The following is an 18407-nucleotide window of genomic DNA, read 5'->3' on the forward strand; positions in this document are numbered from 1 at the left end:
CCCTTCCAAGCCAGGTTCCTGCAGAACCCCCTCCCCTGTGCCCTTCCAAGCCAGGTTCCTGCAGAACCCCCTCCCCTGTGCAGTGATGCTGCTCCCCTGATGCTCTGTGGGGTTTGCCCCACGTGGAGGAACAGGGTGAGGCTGCCCTGGGCTGCTGTTCCTGCAAGTTTGGCTTGTTAGGAGATGAGGGAAAGGCTGGAGCTGTGCCAGGGGAGGTTTAGGTTGGATTTCCTTCCTCAGAAGGTGCTGGCACTGCCCAGGCTCCCCAGGGAATGCTGACCCAGGAGGGTTTGGACACTTCTCCCAGGCTGGGATTGTTGGGGGGTCTGTGCAGGGCCAGGAGCTGCCCTGGATGATCCCTGTGGATCAGGAAATCATTCCATGACTCTACATCTCCCCCAGCAGCCATTTCCCTCCTCAGCCTCCTGCCTGGAAGGAGTTTCCAAGTGGGGACGGAGCTTTGGGAACGGGGTTGTGCTGCAGATCCAGGGCAGGAGCTGCTGCTCTGTCCCGGCTGTGCCAAGTGCTGAGCATGGCAGGGACCCAGCAGGGAGCAGCAGGTACCCTGGCACAGACACACAGCTCTTTCCAGTGCTCATCTGGCACAGCTTCAGAGGGAGCAGGCTGGGAAGAGGCGTCGGGATTTCTCGGAGGAGCCGGAGCTGCTCGGCTTTGCTCGGTCCCCGATTGCCCTGGGGAGGCTGGGCTGGCCTGGCTGAGCCTCCCTCTGCTGCTCTGTTTGTCTGGTTTGCCTCTGATTTATTTGTGCTGGGAGAGTTGTCCTGGCTGGGAGCTGGGCTGGCTGTGCAGTGCTGGTCTGGCTGGGGGTTTGTGGGGATGTGTGTGGTGTCCCTGAGCCTGGGGACGTTGTGCATCACCTCCCAAACCCCCCCAGCCTGCTTGGGACCAGCCCAGATTGCTGAGAGACCCCCATGAGCAGACACACAAATGAGAAATACCCACACAGAATTGTAGAATCAGAGTGCTTTGGGTTGGAAGGGACCTTAAAGCCCATTTCCTTCTGCCACGGGCACCTCCCACTATCCCAGGATGCTCCAAGCCCATCCAGCCTGGCCTTGGACACCTGCAGGGATGGGGACCCCTGTGCCAGAGCCTCCCCACCTTTGCAGGAGGATTTCTGCAGCTTTTGTGGCTTTGCTGTCCCGTGCCTGCCTTGCCTGCCTCGTGCTCTGATTTTATCAGTGGTGGAACCCTCTGAGCACTCTGTGTGTGCAGCCACACCACATCCAAGGTCAGACATGTGCCACAGACTGCTTTTGCTGCTGTTAGGAGAACCTCTGGCCCTTGTTGAGGAAACATCTCCCCCCTCTGCCAGCTGGGACTCCACCTCCAGCGTGAGGAGGGCATTGGGGAACCCCCTGTGCCTGTCCAGCTGCTGCTGGTTTGCATTTGAGATCCTGCTGTGGAGCACAGGAGCGTGGCCACATCCTGCTCACCTTCCCCGGCCTCAGTTTCCCCCCGGCCTCAGTTTCCCCCCGGCCTCAGTTTCCCCCCGGCCTCAGTTTCCCCCCCAGCCTCAGTTTCCCCCCCGGCCCTTCCTCCTCCTCATTAGTGCACCCAGGGCTGATGGGGCTCGTTCTGGTGGTGTCAGAGGTGCTGCACACCTGCCCAGATGTTTTGGCTTTATTTAATTCCCTGTGTTTGCATGAGGGATGCAAAGTGGATCTTGTTTTCTTGGTCCCATCCAAGCCCAGCCCCAGCAGGAACCGAGGATGTCCAAGGGACAGAACCAAGGGCTTGGCTCTGGCTGTTGTCACAGTTGAGTTCCTCAGAGCACCCCGTGGGGAGGGAACCTGTAATTTGAGCACCCTCATCTTTTATTCATCCTCATTTAGTCTAAATGTCAAGTTGGTTTTTTTATTTGAATTGTGGAAATTCACCCATCTCTGTAAACTGTCCTTTTTGAAGTACACCAGTGACTAGAAATGGATGGCAGCAATTAGCATTCAGATGGAGGCATTCCTGATGAGCTTCTCTGCTGAACATATTTTTTAATTGTCTTTAAGAAACGTGTTTAAAATTGTTTAAAGCCTCAGGGGTGATCAGCATGAGGTGCTCCCCTGTCCCTCTGTGCCTCACCTGTGTCCCCTCCCTACCAGAGAGCTTCTTGGTATTTTTTTGAGCTTTCTTGACACCCAAAACCAGGCTGGAGAACTTCCAGACCTGAACTTTGCTGCTTGTGCCTCCCCCAGCAGCGTGAAAATCCCTCTGAGTGCAGCTCTGCCTTCGCCCAGAGCAGCCTGGCTGGGCTCCTTTAAATACAAAATCTTTTGTTTCGTGCTAGAAATTCTTCTAAGATTTATTTAGCCAAAAGAAATGGCAGCAGCCAGCTCTGGCTGGCCACTGACCCATGTCAAATAGCTCCTCCAGCTGTCCCTGGGTGTCCCCACGGCTGGAATTGCTGACATTCCCCAGCACCATGGGGAGGATGCTGAAGTCTCTTTGTGGAGGATTTCCAGGAAGGCACAGATGGGAAAAAAAGGAGGAAAAAAAAAAAAACCCTCTCAGTGGCAGGATTATCTCTCTGGTTTTGCCAGCTACACTCCAGGCCTGGTGTTCTGAGTTCAGCCCTCTCAGAGCTGCTGGGGCAGGGCTGCCCTGGAAAGGGAGTGTGATAAACAGATTTTTCTGCCATCCACATTGGGAAATGATTTTATTTTGAAGCTTAATTAGGGCAGTGGAGCATTTCCACAATGGACTATTCATCCCTGATCAGGAATGGTCTCGTTGTAGGAGCCACTGACCCTGGCCAGGTCACCTCAAGTGATGGAGATGCTCCTTTGGATGTGTTATTTTGGCTTCTTGCTCGATGGAAAAACCCAACCAGTGCACGAAATGTGTGCCTTTGGATCTTTCTGTGGCAGCAATAATTCCTCCCACGTGCCCAAAGGTGTTTTCATGTCCCTTGCTGTCACTTCTCCAGGCTTCTTTGTGCCCCTTGCCGAGGCTGTTGGCACAGGGGTGATGATTTGAGTAATTCCCATCTTCCTGCTGGATTTTTTGCCTCATATTTAACTCTGCACCAGCTGATTTCCTCTTTTCTTCCCATTTTTTTTCCCCCCACAGGTCCACTTTGATCAGTTTAAAGAAGCACTTATCCTCATCTTATCCAGAACCCTGTCAAATGAAGAGCACTTCCAAGAACCAGGTAAATACTGAAATGACCTAAAATAATCCATTTTTATTGGCAAGGCAGCCGTGGGTGGCTCTCACAGAAGAACTCAGAAGAGAAAATGCTTTTTAGGTGCTGCCATCTGAGCAGAAAAGGCTGATCTTGGGAGAAAAGGGAGTTGAGATCTCTTGTGGAACCTTGCACAAAGGTGTTTTTGGAGCCTTTGGGTGTTTCCATCCCATTCCCATGATTTAAATGCTGACAGGATGTGAGCACAGGGCTGCACCACGCTTGAGATGCTCAGGATGTCTCAGCTCTCTCCATCCCACCCCACTCCTGCTGCCCAGGGATGCTTTAGGAGCAGAGAGTTGTGGCCAGGCAGTCAAATGACTGATTTCCCCATTTCCTGCCGCTGCTGAGGGTTTTTCCCAGCTGGATTGGTGTTGGTTTTTTTATGTTTATAAACATTAGGTTTAAAAACCTGAGGTGAGTGGGGTGTAGGAAGCTTCTCTGTGTTTCTCCCAGGAAACAGTCAGGCTGCTCCAGAACAAGTGAAGCCCATGAGAAACCGGTTTGGGGCTGGTCAGAGAATTCCAGGATGGAATTTTGAGTGGGAAGGAACCAGTTCCACCCCCAGCTCTCCTTCCACCATCCCAGCTCCTTCCAAGTCCCATCCAAACCCGGCCTTGGACACTTCCAGGGATGGGGCAGCGCTGTGAATCCTCAGTGTTCTGGTTTTTCCTTGCTTTTTGTTTCAGTGTGCCTTGAAAAATGTGGATTTTTAGGCTTTCCTTGGCAGGAAATGTGGTTTCAGCTCCATTTTCCCCCTCCCCTGGCAGGGACTGGGAGCACTGGGAGCTGTGGTGATGCTGAGCCCCTGCAGCTCCAGCTGGGCTCACACCTGTGTGTAAATCCCTAATCCTGTCTTTGGAGCAGCAGGGGAGCGAAATCCCCCAAGGAGAAAACAGCTTAGCAGAGGGGGAGAGGGAATTCTCCAGGTTTCCTCTCCTGGAGCATCAATCTCAGCTGGAGCATCCCACTCTGGAGAGAGAGAGAGAGAGAGCAGCCTGCCAGCAAAATGACAACTTTCCCCTTTAAATAGGCTGCAAAAAACCACAGGGTTGGAGAGCTATGATTGATGGATTATTTTTATTTTCCACCTCTCATTTCCAAAGCTCTTCAATGCTTCCAGAGGGGTGATGGCAGCTCCTGCACCCAGCATTCCTTAGTGGAATTTCCAAGTGCAGATCAGTGGATGCTCAGGGAGGGGGGAGCATCCCCTTCCATCCCTTGGGAAGGAGCTGGCACAGAGCAGGAGGCAACCCCAGCCAGCCAGAACTAATCCAGCATTCTGCATTTATTGGGGTATCATATGGCTGAGAGGCTCCAGCTTGATTGAAATGTAAATAAATCTTCCAGAAATGGCCAAATTTGGGGGTTGTCACAGGGGAAATGAGAAGTCAGAGCCCTCCTTGGGGACACTCCTGTCAGCTGGGGCTGGAATGGCAGGAAATCAAAGGGTTTGGGGTACAGGTAGGGAGCCAGAGCCAGGCAGGCCTGGGAGGCATTTGATTTTTAATGCATTTTGACAGGTTGGTTAACGCCAAAGTCTTTGCTTCTTTTAATTTAGATCAAACTGGAGATTTGGAGAACAAGCTGCTTTGTGCTGTTGGTGTCAAACTGTCAGGGAGTGTGGAAATGCTGGTGTTCCAGCCCGCCCCAGGCTTGGGAAAAATTGAGTTAAGAGCTCTAAATCGTATCATTTAAATGAAAATTTAATTTGGGGGGGATTGGAGGGGGTTAAAGGGGATTTGGAGGGGTTAAAGGGGGATTGGAGGGGGTTAAAGGGGGTTTGAGGGGATTTGGAGGGGGTTAAATGGGGATTGGAGGGGTTTAAAGGGGATTTGGGGGGGATTGGAGGGGGAGGGAGGGGGGAGAAGCAGAGATTTGAAGGCTGTTTGCAGCATCTGGGAAGTTTGCTCTGGAAGGAAGTGGCTGTGATGGTTTTATCCAGGGATTCTTGGCACAAGGAGGGTGACAGGAGGGACATGGAGCTGCTGCAGGCACAGAGGGATGAGGCTCAGAGAGTTGGGGCTGCTCAGGATGGAGAGGAGAAGCTTTGGGAACAACTTACAGCCCTTTCCAATAACTGAAAGAAACAGGGATTAATCACAAGGAGTGCCAGGACAAGGGGAAATGAGTTTGACCTTCAGAGGGCAGGGATGGATGGGATATTGGGATGAAATCCTGCCCTGGGAGGGTGGGGATGCCCCTGCATCCCTGGAAGTGCCCAAGGCCAGGCTGGACAGGGCTTGGAGCACCCTGGGACAGTGGAAAGTGTCCCAGGAGATGATTTCCAAGTTCTCTTCACCCAAAGCATGCTGAGGCAGGAGCCAGGGCTGGGGACAGGGAACCAAAAGCGCTGCAGCTCCTGCAGGAGCAGCCGATGGCGTTTCCTCACTCCGGGAGGAAGCAGCAGGTGGGAGAAGCACTCAGGCTTGCAGAGAGCAGCTGATATATTTATATTTTATCTTTTTTTCTTGGCAAAGAGGCTGAATTCGCTGAGAGACTGGCAGGGAGGAGGGTGCTGCAGGCTCTTTGCCTGGAAACCAAGGCAGGGCAGAGTTCCAGAGCTCTGTCCCCTCGAGGGTGTCAGTGTGGGGACACAGAGCCAGCTGTGAACCAGAGCATCAGCTGGCTGGGCAAAGCCTGGCCCTGCTGGGAAGAGAGATGGGGAAATTCCAGGAAAAGCAGAAAAAGGCTTGAATGTGGTTTAAATAATCACTGTTTTAGCTCTTGAGAAGCGTGGGACCCGGCTGGGTGCTGCTGTCACCGCTGCTCTTTGTCCAGAGATCGCTGCAGCAGTGAGGAGGGACAATAAAATTGATTTAAGGGTGGGGAAAGGAAGGAGAACAAAACAAAACAAAAAAAATCAGTTGTGTGTGTGATTAAAAAATAAAAATCAGGCTTTTTTCCTCCCCATTAAAGCAAATAAAAAGTGCATGGAAGCTGGGCTAGGGAGGGATTACCGGGGTGGAGTGCAGGATTACAGGAACACCCAGGAGAAATTAAAGAGCAGTTTGACGCCATCCTTCCTACAGTCACCAGGGGGTTTGGGGTTTTTCCTTCCCTGCTCTTTCCTTCTCCTTCTGGAGACAACAGAACTGCCCTCTGAAAGAAGCAGCTGGTGGGGATGATGCCTTTTGGAAGGGCTCCATCCATGGGGGAAAGGCTGTTCAGGTGGGGCTAAAAGCAATATCACAGCCCAGCCAGGGGTGGTTGATGGCACAGAATATTTTTGGGTCCAAACCCGTTGATTTTTGGGTCCAAACCCATTGATTTTTGGATATTTTGGATTGTGGTGACCCAGCCACGGCTCCTCTGCTGCTGCAGCCTGAATTATGAAATAGGACTTGGAGGAGTTCAGACATACCTGGTGCCTCAGGGGATTAGGATTTAGCAGATCCTGGCTGCCTTGTGCTTTGCCCAGCAGTTGGAACATCCCTCCCTTCCAAATCTTAAGCAGCAGAGAAATGAATTTCAGCTCCAAACGCCGGGATTGAGGGATGAGGGTCCTCCTGCTCTAAACCCCCTTTTGTCTGCACTGCAGGGCTTTGATGCTGGGCCCAGGGAAGGGGAGCCCCCCTCCCTCCCCATCTGGGGCCAGAGCAGGATTTTGAAATGACTTATCTGGTGCAGAAAGGCAGAAAATCAAGTGTAAATCTCCAGCCACGGAGAGGTTTCAGCGCTGGGATGGACGGGGGGAGCGAGAGGGAATCGATGCTTTCTGTCCTAAATCAGGGGAGGGCTCATGAAATGCAGATTTTGGGGGGGTTGTTTCATTTCAGGGGGCACTTTGAGGGCCACAAACCCTCTGGGCAGTGCAGGAAGGTGAGAGGTTTCTCCTCTCAGCCCCCTTCTCAGATCAGGCCCCAGTGGCTGATCAGGCACCAGCTCTGGAGTGTGTTTTACTAAGCCCACGCTTTGCCGAGGGCTGTAGGGAGCAGGGAGGGCTCAACCTATTTTATTTTTCTATTTTTTTCTCTTTTCTCAGTGATTTGTCAGCCACACAATAGTGGGGGTCTGAACAGCAGCACCTCACCTTGCTCCTGGGGGGAGGAGCGGGTAGCAGAGCATCCTCCCCTCTGTTCAGGGGGATATTTGGTATTTTTGGGGATAAATAGCACACAGGGCTGTCTCATGGGCAGCTGCTTCAGTGAAAGGTTTGATTTTGACATCTCCTTCGTGCTCCTGCTGTGTTTCTGAAGGCACATGTGGGTTGAGCAGCTCTTTCCATCCAAGGTCGGGCTTGATGACCTCGGAGGTCTTTTCCAACCTTGATGCTTCTCCAGCCCTTCCTCCTCGGTTGTGGCTGGGAATGAGAACCTGTTCAGTGAATTTCCTGCGTTCAGGAAGCAGAGGGGTGGCTTTGTGTGTGCTCAGCATTCCCTAAAATACTGGGAATGGTGGGAGCATCAAGGGGCAGCAGCTGCTGTGCTGGGGGCTGGGAAGGCAGGAGCTGGAGAGGTTTAGAGGATGCTGGAGGTGTCTGTGACCTCCTGCTTGAGAGATGGGGATGCTGGAGAGGAGAGGGATTTCAGGGATGGGCTGCAGGATAAGGGAAGAGCCGTAACCCAGTGTTAAGAGGAGCTCCCTGGCTCTGGAAATGGGATTTTGGGGTGCCTGAGCTGGGATCCCCTCAGCAGCTGGGCTCAGGCACAGCTGGTTTGGAAGTTGGAGCAAACTTTGTTCTCCTCGAGCTGTGCAGGGTCACCTTTAATTACAAAAGGCAAACTCAGAGAAGAGAGAAATCTACAGATGCTGAAAGCACAGAGGTGGGGAGATGCTCCTGTTCCCATCCCTGGGCTCCCAGGGGGCACAGACACTTGGGTTTCAGAGAGTTTGGGTTGGAAGGGACTTTAAAAACCATCTCATTCCAACCCTCCTGCCATCAGCAGGGCCACCTTCCACCAGAGCACCGAATTTCCAGCTGCAGTCAGTGTGGATTCTTTGGGAAATCCGAAAGGAAATTCAGCTGTCGTTTCGCTATTGCTGAATTCCCCTCCTCCATCTCTCCAAAGACAGATGGAGGTACAGCTCTGTCTTTGGAATAATAAAAATGATTTCTGAAGAAAAAACAAAGCCCCCAGCCCTCTCTTGTGTGGGAGGGAGAAAATAACTGGGTGAATGAGTAGCCACAAATATTAGCATTTCAGAGAGAGCTGCTGGATGGAGATTGTTCACCACCGGGCGGGCTTTAATAGGAGTGATAAGGTTTGCTTTTGTTCTGGGGCTCTTCCTTAATCAGCCTGTCTCCTCCTGATTTTTCTATCGGTGCACTCCATCACCCAACTTTCATGTGCTGAGTCCCAGCTGCAGCAAATCTTGTTAAAATGGCCTTGTTCAAACAGGGGCGCCGGGTTTGTTCCCTAGAGCTGGATGGAGTGTGGGGCTGCAGGAATCAAAGCTCTCCTCAGCCTGTGTATTTTATAATTCATTGCATAGCTAAGTTGTAGAATATATATATATATAATTTTTTTTTCCCCCTCTAACAAGCTTGAAGCCTTTTCTTTCATATCTAAAGGAATATTATCCGAGGAGGCATTTGGGGTAGGGGGGTTTGGAGACCCGCTGCTTTCCGTGTATCCTTTGTCAGTGGTGGAGCAGCTTTCCCTGTGCCTTATTAGTATTGCAATCTTGCATTTCTTTTATATCACAGCCTTCTGCAAATAAAATTTTCAAAAGCTGCTGCTCTTGCCACCAGGAGTGGTGGAAAATAAGAGATGATGGAGTCCTGGGGGGGTTTCAGCACTCAGGTTAGCAAACACTGGAACAAAGGGTGGCACGGAGCCTTCCCCTAATTGAATCCCTGGTTAATTTGGTCCTTCCTTTAATTTGCCCCCTGCTCCAAATGTCAGAGGATTCTCACTGAAAGCAGCCCAAAACGTGCTTATTTTATTTTATTTTCTTTTTTTTTGCTTTGTTTTGATCCTTGCCTGCGAGTGCTCCTGGATAATTCAGTCCCCAAAGGCAGGAACTGCTGTGGGAAGCTGGAGCCGGGGAATGTGGAGCCCCTGTAATTAGATGATGACTCCAAAAAGGGTTATTTAGATCTTGCAGTTGGCTTTGGCTGCTCAGCACAGGCTGGGACCTGCCCCACCATCGCCTGGATCAGCTGCTCCCGTCAGCCCCCCAGAGATTCCAAACTCTCCCCATTTTTTTTCCTCTTGCTGCTTGGTTGTTTGGGCATTTTTAATGGAGCTGAAATTCAAACCCATGGAGAACAGCCCAGGTGTCTGTGGGATCTGGAGACTTGAGCTGCAGCTCTGTCCCTAATTAAACCTGCCTGGTGCTGCTAATGGAGATTAGTGCAAGGAGGAGAGGCCTAATGGACTTTCCATCCGAGGCTGAGGGGGTTTTCCTCCCCAGCACCCTGTTAACTTGATCTGGGGATTGGGGAAGGGTGAGGAAGAGGAAAATTCCACTTTGTGATGGGTTTTTTTTTGGCAGGGAGCAGCACCAATTCTAACCATCAGTGCCAGGGTGAGGGTAGTGATGATCCAGGAATAGCGGTGGCAATCGGATGCTCCAAACTCTGCCAGCAGAACAGCTCAAAAATCACATTCCTGATGTGTTTTGTGCTTGGATTCCCCAGATTCCTCCCCAGAAGCACAGCCCAAGTACATCAAAGGTGGCAAACGCTACGGGCGCCGTTCGCTGCCGGAGTTCCAGGAGTCGGTGGAGGACTTTGCCGAGGTGACGGTGATCGAGCCACTGGGCGAGGAGGCACATCCCGCACACATCGCTGCCAGCCAGGAGGTGAGCAAGGAGTGAGGGGACCTTGGGGTGGCCTTGTCACCTCTGGACGTGGCTGCTCCCCACATCCAAAGGGGTTGGGACGTCCCAGTGCCTTTCCTTGGGATCAGCTGCGCCTGCCTCGCTCCGTGTGCCGTGGGAAGCGGGGAAGGAGCCGGGGCTGACGTGCTCCTGGCGTTGCTGGCTCCTGCAGTGTGGGCCAGCAATTAAGGGCTGAGCCGCTGCCTCCGTGGCTAACGAGGTGTGGGCTGGGAGCAGACGGAGCACGTCCACATCCATTAGTGCAGCTGCCAAAATCCGGCCGTGGCTCCGGCAGAAGGGATGGGGAAAAGGGGTGGTGGGCGTCAGAGCACCACAGCCAGCTGCTGCTTTGGGACAGTGGCATCTAATTGCTCCAAAAAAATCCACATTCCTGGTTTTGTGCTCCAGCTTTGTGGCTCTCTTTGTGCCAGTGCTTTCAATCCCAGGATCTCCTCTCGCCTCCCCAGACGGGGAAGCCAAAGGAGCCGAGTGGTTGGAGGTGGTGCTGTTAGAGCACAGCCACAGCCGCATTTCCCTGGAGCTGGGCTGCTTCCAGCCTGCCCTGCTGTGCCAAGTATTGTTGATTCAGGAGCGTGTGGTGGGAGTTTTTCCACTGGGAGGGAGAAGCTCTGCTGCTTTCTCCCTCCTCTGTCTCGTGGCTCTGCTTGGAGTTGGGCTCTGTCCTTGCTCAGGACACCCAACCCCGTGTGAGAGAGCAAGGAAGGACTTTCCAATTTCTGTGGTTTCAGTGTTATTCCTACCCAGCTGAGTTTAAAAAATGATAAAAAAACCCAAACCAGCACCTCAAAGAAAAGCTTTTCCATCACACCCAGCTGCTTTTCCCTGCTGCTGGTGACCTTTGCTCGCTGCCTCAGGGATGCTCATCCATCTCCTGGTGTTGGCCACTACCCTGACCTTGGAATGATGTTAACCCACCCACACTCCCCGGGGAACTGATGGCCTTGGTGGAAGAGGCTACTCTAATCTTACCCCTTGGTTTGAGGTGTAAAAGGGTAGTCCATTAACAAGGTCAGTTAATTAACCCACGCTGCGCTGGGGCTGGATCAGTCTCCTGCTGGGAATGCTTGTTGCACCTTTTGGGCTGCTGGGATGGTTAATTCCTTTGCAACTGAAGCAAAAAACGGGCTAAACTTGGGAAATCCCTACTTTTATCAGCATTGCTGTCTCGCTCTCCAAAGCAGATCCTCTTGGTATGCATGGAAATGACTTGCTGGAAGGTATTGAGGGGTCCCAGGGGAGTGTTGGAGGCTCCTGATGCGCTGATTCCTTGGGATTTGGCCCGGGGAGCAGCCTTTGCCCAGTTCTCTCCTGCTGTGTGTACAAACACTCTGCTGGCATTCCTGTCCCTGGCCTGAGAACTGGGGCAGGATGGCTTAATTGCTGCTTGCTCCCAAGCAGTGCCAATTAAAAGGGCTCAGGCTCTGTCTGAGAGGTTTCCTTCCCTCCCTCCCTCCCTCGTAAACACAAGGAGAGTCTGGAAGTCTGCTCTGGGATCCTGGGATCGGCTGCCCAGGGAGGCTCCCTGCCCTCCTCCCCAGGGCATTTTCAGGTGTTGTTGTATGAAGTGAAGAGCTGCTGAGTCTGGATCTGGCATTGACCCTGCTGGGAGTCAGGGGGTGCTGGAGGGATCCTGAGGGTCCCTCTGACCTGCAGGAGTTTGTCCCCATGGATGCTGGCTGTGCTGGCTCCCAAACCTCAGCGGGGAGCATCCGTCACCTCCCCTTCCCCAGCTGCTGGCTCTGCTCTGGGACAGATCCCTCCTACTTGCAGCTTCATGGAATCCCAGAATGTTTGGGGTTGGAAAGGACCCTAAAGCTCATCCCCTTCTCATCTTCTACCATGGGCAGGGACAGTTTCCACTAATGCTATCCAACCTTGAGGTTTTGGAATCTGCTGGCACATCCCAGTTCTGTCCCTTCAGTGCCTGCTGGAGCCGCTTTGCTCCCGTGCTCTGTGTGTTTGCTTCTGCACAGAATTGTTTCCAGCATGGCCTGGCATTGGAGAAAAACATTTTGGGGGGCTCAGGTTGAAACTCTGGGTCCTCGATGTGCGACTCCCAAAGTGGGAAAGCCAGGATTTGTGAATAACAGCTCAGGGATAGCACCCACTCCGAGAAAAGGTGTGTGACTGAAGCTTTGGAGCTGAAAGCACCAGGTGTGGGGGTTTGACAGCTTTTTTTGGGGTCTGTGCTGGGGCTGCTCAGCCCAGGGAGCCGCTGTGTGGATCTGGGAAGAACGGGAGATCCATCAGCACCGGGGCCAGGGCTCACCTCGCGGCGCGCGCTCCCGATCGGCGTTTTAATTAGCAATATATTCTGGGGGAGAACAAAAGGTCTGGCTGGCTGGAGCAGATGGCAGGGGGGAGAGGTGGCTGCTGCCTCATTCTGGGCAGAGCAAACGGCACAGGCTGCAGATGCTCGCCCGCGCCGCGCCATTCAGAGCCGTGGCCATCTGCTCGCCGGGCACGCGCCTCCCGAAGGATAACGCATTCCTGGGATCCCCGTGGCTGTGACCCGTGGCCAGCTGTGGCCCTGCTGGGGCTGGGGGACAATGAGGGCCTGACACGGGGATGTCCCAGCCCCTCTTTGTCCCCTCGCCGGCGGTGGCCGACCCCGAGCCCCCGGCGCACAAAGGGAGCCCCGAGCCCTGCGCAGGGAGGGAGGGGAGGTCACACGAGCGCCCCGGGGTCACTTCGGGGGGTTGCCAGCCCAAAAAAATCCCTGGCTTTGTTCAGCCTCCTCAGGTTGTTGGTGTTTATGGGGTTATTATGGTCTCAGAGAATCCCAGAATGGTTTGGGTTGGAAGGGGAGCTTGGAGCTCATCCCGTTCCACTCCTCCCACTGTCCCAGGCTGCTCCCAGCCCTGTCCAGCCTGGCCTTGGACACTTGCAGGGATGGGACAGCAGCAGCTTGTCTGGTTTTGCTGAAAGTGCTTGAAGTGAGGGGGTCTGGTGCTAAATCAATCTGATTTTATATAAAAGTGTGTACATGGCTTATGCAAAAAGACTTGGACACAGAGGATCTGCCTTCTGAGCACCGCTGGCAGGTTCCCCTCAGTGCCCCAGCTGCCCCCAAGGGCGAGGATGGGTGGCTGCAGGGTGATCTCTGGCACCCAAGCCAAAGTTTTCTGCATTTTCAGATGGTAATTTAATCGAATCCCAGAACCATTTGGGTTGGAAGAAACCCTAAAACCCATCCAGTCCCACCCCTGCCATGGCAGGGACACCTTCCACCATCCCAGGCTGCTCCAAGCCCTGTCCAGCCTGGCCTTGGACACTTCCAGGGATCCAGGGGCAGCCCCAGCTCCTCTGGGCACCCTGTGCCAGGGTTGTGCCATTCTCTTTGTAAAGAACTTCCAGGGATGGCATTTAATGGCACCTGTTGCTTCAGATCCTGCTTTTTGTCCCTCGTGGGACTCTGGGATGCTGTGGCAGCAAAGGGCCCTTGCCTGTTCCAGCAGCTGAAAGGGGAACAGCAGCAGAGCTAAAAAAAGTCCAGTGACTTAATCCAGTTTCCATGGAAACATTGTAGATTAATGGCTTTTAGCTGTAATCTGAATGAGACGTATTGAACTTTTCTGTGACGATTTAGAGCCTCTTTATGTCCTGGGTGACTTTGACTGCAAATCCATCAGTCACGTGCAGGCAGAAGTATCCACTTGTCCCCCTGCAGAAGCGACATCTGCCACTGCTAAACCAGAAGTTAATGTGGGGCATCATGTGGGAGTAAATTCCCTGGGCTGCTACAAGGGTGGCAGGGATGAGACAATGTGTAGTACACGAGGAAATCACCTTAAATGCTGTAAATTCTGCTCCTGGTGCTGCCTGAGCTGCTGGAATGCTGCCAGAGGGAGCAGGATGGTTTCAGACCACTGGAGAGTGGGGATTTTTTCCCTCTGTTAAGCTCAGTAAAAAGGCTTTGTTGACAGCATAGCTCTCTCTTGATACAGAGCTGCACTTAGTGGAGGAGTTTTGAATTTGGCTTGGCTGAGTGTGGGGAGAAATCAAGTGTTGGGAAGAAAGGATAACCCAGCTCTATGCAGCCCATGATCTTCCCTGCATCCCCATCCCCTCAACCATCAACACCTCAAAGAAAAGCAGCGTGGTTTGCTCAGAGGGCAAACCTCTCCCTCTCCCCTCCCAGCTCCCTGCCAGGCTCTGATCTGTCCCCTCTCCTGGGTCATTTCTGGGGCTTTGGGCATCTCTGTGGCTTCTCCCCACCCGAGAGCCGCACGTGCCAGAACAAGGCAGGATCAAAGAGCTCTGGATTCCCAGCCCAGCCTGCAGGGAGATGAAAGCCCAGCAGCCTTGGATGCTGATCCCAGAGTCTCTTTCATTCAGGGGATGTCTTGCAATAGTAATAACTCTGTTTCCTTTTGTTGTCTCCCCAGCACTGGAAGACGCGAGGCAGCGAGGAGTACGAGGCTGAGGGTAAGAGCAGAGAGCAGCCCCTGGATGTGTTTATTGTCATTTCAGCTTTGAGGGGTGATCAGAGGAGCACGTGGAGAGCGGCTCTGGGTGTGTGGAGCATCCCAGGCTGGCTGGTGCAGAGCTCAGAAAGGTGCAGCCGGGGCATCCCCCAAGCTGGGGGTGAAAGCTGAGGCAGGGCACGTCTTGTGCCACACCCCCTGTGCCTTCTCCATCCTCCTGTGGGTGTTTCTGGTCCCCCTGACCTCTGTCCTGGTCCCCACTCCTGCCCTGGGGGGCTCTGGCTGTACTGGAGCCAGGTGGGCACTAGATGTCAGCAGGGGCCAGTCGTTAAATGTTCCCTAATTGTCACAGCATCATAAAATCCTGGAATGGTTTGGAAAAGACCTTAAATCCCATCCAGTCCCACCCCTGCCATGGCAGGAACACCTTCCACCATCCCAGGATACTCCAAATCCTGTCCAGCCTGGCCTTGGACACTTCCAGGGATGGGAAATTTCTCTGGGCAACCTTTGCCAGTGTTTTACCATCTTCATCATCAAAAAACTTCTTTTTAATTGCACCAGCACCTCTTCCATATTTCAGCTGCTCTCTAACCCCTTCCTCATGCAAAGGGCAAACTTTTTTCTCCTAAATCTGCTTTTCCAGCCCCAGGAACCATATGATCCATAACTGCCCAAGGGAAGAAGGGGTGGGTCCCTTTTCCAGCAGCTGAGGGAGCAGAGCTGCCCTTCCCTGGCCACCAACCCATCAGACTCATCCACATTCCCAAAGATCCAGATCCTGCTGCTCAGTCTTCACCTGCTCAGGCACAGGGAGTCCCCATCCCTGCAGGGGTTAAAAGCTGGGTGGATGTGGGTCAGTGGTGGCCTTGGCCATGCTGAGGAACAGCTGGACTCAGTGGTCTTTGAGGTTTTTTATCCAACCTCAGCAATTCTGTGATTCTGTGGACAGGAGGCTCCTTCCCCTCTGGTGGCACATGAGGGAAATGCTGAGCAGAGCCGGGAGCAGTGTCCAAATCCCAAAATCCAGAGTGTGCTCTGGGTAGGATGAACGCAGACAGATGATCCCTTGGGATCTGCAGAGCCAGGAGGGAGCTCTGCCCACTGCAGAACCCCCAGATCTGCTCCTCACCCCAGACACCAGAACAATCTCCCCCGTTTCCAGGGCAGCTGCGCTTCTGGAACCCGGACGACCTGAACGCCTCCCCTGGTGCCTCACCCAGCCCAGACTGGATCGAGGAGAAGCTTCAGGAGGTGTGTGAGCACCTGGGGATCACCAGGGATGGCCACCTGAACAGGAAGAAGCTGGTCTCCGTCTGTGAGCAGTACGGGCTGCACGCGGCGGCCGGGGAGGTGAGCGCCCGCGTACGGAGCCGTCCCCAAAATCCCTCCTGGCCTTCACCACAAGCACAGGTGGCTGCTTGGAAAGGAGTTTCCAGCTCCTGCTGCTGGTCTTCAGTGAGGTTTTTGGTCCCAAACCATCAGGCTGCTGTAGGAGAAGGCAGCTGCCAGCCTGAGCTGTGGTGTGTGAGTTTCCTCATGCAATCAGAGTGGACTGGAATTTAAAAGCATGGCTTGGATTCCAATCGTGCCTCTTTAATCCTGGGAATTTTCTAGCTAGACAGCGAATATGGGTTAAATATTCATAGGTGGTTGCTTTTGACTTTGTGAAGGCCTGTGGGCTGTTTCTGTCCTGCAGCAGGAGCCCAGGAGAAAATGAAATCTTTAGCAAAAACAAAAACCAAAACAGGCTCTTGTCAACTTAGGATTTAGTTTTATTAAAAAAGTCAGATTTTTTGCGTCTTAAGATAGCGTGGCTTGTAATAATTTCCTCCACAATGCATGTTTCTGAGCAGGTATGCCTTTGCAGCATCCACAATGAAATGTTTTCAGGGTATTAAGGCAGAAAATGGAAAAGATAAACTGTAGACAAAGAGTGAGGGACTAATCCGAACAATCTCCGGTCCTACTTTTGAGAAATCAGCGTGCCCTGAAGCATAAAACAGATTTGATAACCTTGCAGTGTCTTAGGGGTGTTTGTTTTTGCCTGGTCACTTCAAGCTGCTCAGGGTTTGGTATATCTCAGTACCTGGAGCTGAATTCCTGAGGTCACTGTCTCGGGAGCAGAATGAAATGAGGTTTTTTATTTCCTGCTGCCTCATTAAGCAGCAGCTCCAAGATGAGCAGGAGCTTTTCTTCATGGCAAATGTGTGCCTGCAATTTTCCACGTGGAGATTATGGAGATGTGTTAGGCTGATGTAGCAGGTACCTCTTGCTTTGCTCTTTTTGGAGCTGTGGGAATAGGATGTTTTATCTGTGCCACGTTTTTTTTTTTTTGACCTTTATGTGATTTCTGTCCCCTTGCAGGTGCTTGAAGAGGTGCTCCATAACCTGGAGCAAGATGGGACCATGAGCATAGAGGATTTCTTTTATGGCCTGTTGAGAAATGGGAAATCTCTCACACCTTCAGCATCTACTCCGTACCGGCAGCTGAAGCGTCACCTCTCCATGCAGGTGAGAAAGTGAGAGCTCAGTTCTGGGGTAAAAGGAGCAGGAGAATTCCTGAACAATTCCCAGCCAGCCTTTCTCCTCCTCTTCCTCAGCCTTTGTCCCTGCAGGGGCAGCTGTGAGGCAGGAGGTGCTGGCATTGAGGATCCCCTGCTCCCAAAGCAGATTCCAAATTCTCTCTCAGAAAATAAAATTTCCTCAGGGAAAAGGGGTCGTGGCTCCCCTTTGAAGTTTTGTGGCTTGGAGAGGGCTCTGGCAACCTGTGGAGTTTGGTGTGTAAATGGTAGAGCCTTGTAGAATTCCAGGCTGGTTTGTGTTGGAAGGGATCTTCAAGCTCGTTCCAACCCCCTGTTCATGGTCAGGGGCACATTCCACTATCCCAGGGTGCTCCAAAGTCCATCCAGCCTGGCCTGGAGCACTTCCAGGATGGGATATCCAGTATAAACTGGCTGCAGGGGGAAGCACTGCCCTGGGATAGGCTGGGCACATGCAGGTCCCAAATCTCTACTCCAATTTCTGCTTTATTTTTCTGAGAGAGAGTTCAAAATCTGCTCCCTGTCTTTGCCTGGAAGCTGAGTGCTCTACCCAAACCACTCTACAAGTGTTCCCTGCAGCTGTTTTAGGGAAAGTCACATTCCAAACCAAAACTGAGCAGTGGAAAACCCTTCAGGAGCATGGAGGCTCTGACAAACTGCTCCTCCTGGGATTTATTTTAAATCCCGAGCGCTCAGTCGTGCCCCGGTGCCGGGAGCTCGGCAGCGACGCTCCCACCGCCTTTTTGCTCGGCAGTGAGGAAAAAGCAGATTAATCCTTAATCTCCAGAGCAGGGCTAGGGAAATTCCATTGGTAAACCAAGGGAATTGGAAGTTGGTTTTGCCCTGTCACAGCCTCATCCTCTCTCCCAGTCCTTCGACGAGAGCGGGAGGCGCACGACCACCCCCTCGGCCATGCCCAGCACCTTCGGCTTCTCGCTCTTCTCCAGCCTGGACGATGGGATGGGCTATGGCTGCGTGGAGGGGGTGCTGGACTGCTGGCACCAGGAGGGCATCGAGAACAGCCAGGACATCCTGAAGGTAACCCCAGCTCCAGCTCACCCCAACTTATCTGCAGCTTTTTGTCTTCCTGTGTTGGATGCTCAGTTGGTTTTATTTATTTATTTATTTATTTATTTCCAAAGCTTTTGGGTTTTTTTTTCCCCTTTTAAAACTTCCCAACCATCCCTGGGAGCGTCCAAGGCCAGGTTGGACAGGGCTTGGAGCAACCTGGACTTGTGGAAGGTGTCCCTGCCCATGGCAGGGGGGTGGAACTGGATGATCATAAAGATCTATTCCAGTCCAAACCATTCCATAATTCTATAAATTAGAATTATTTATATACTCTATAATATATATATTTTATAGTTATATATTTTATAGTTATATATTTTATAGTTATATATTTTATAGTTATATATTTTATAGTTATATATTTTATAGTTATAT

At 52.4% G+C, this 18407-nt stretch overlaps 1 protein-coding gene across 7 annotated transcripts in view; it reads left to right on the top strand.

The window, feature by feature from the left end:
* The window catches only part of NIN (ninein), a 60540-nt gene that overhangs the window by 8412 nt on the left and 33721 nt on the right, over window positions 1-18407 (top strand). For all 7 annotated transcript variants that reach the window (XM_015631925.1, XM_015631924.3, XM_015631930.1 and 4 more), the window contains exons 3-8: window positions 3088-3169; window positions 9789-9952; window positions 14380-14419; window positions 15584-15771; window positions 16786-16932; window positions 17832-17999. In XM_015631925.1, the coding sequence (XP_015487411.1) occupies window positions 3088-3169; window positions 9789-9952; window positions 14380-14419; window positions 15584-15771; window positions 16786-16932; window positions 17832-17999 (789 nt within the window). The remainder of the gene's footprint in view (window positions 1-3087; window positions 3170-9788; window positions 9953-14379; window positions 14420-15583; window positions 15772-16785; window positions 16933-17831; window positions 18000-18407) is intronic.

This window comes from Parus major, chromosome 5 (genome assembly GCF_001522545.3).
Source record: "Parus major isolate Abel chromosome 5, Parus_major1.1, whole genome shotgun sequence".
In the NCBI taxonomy this organism is placed as follows: Eukaryota; Metazoa; Chordata; class Aves; order Passeriformes; family Paridae; genus Parus; species Parus major.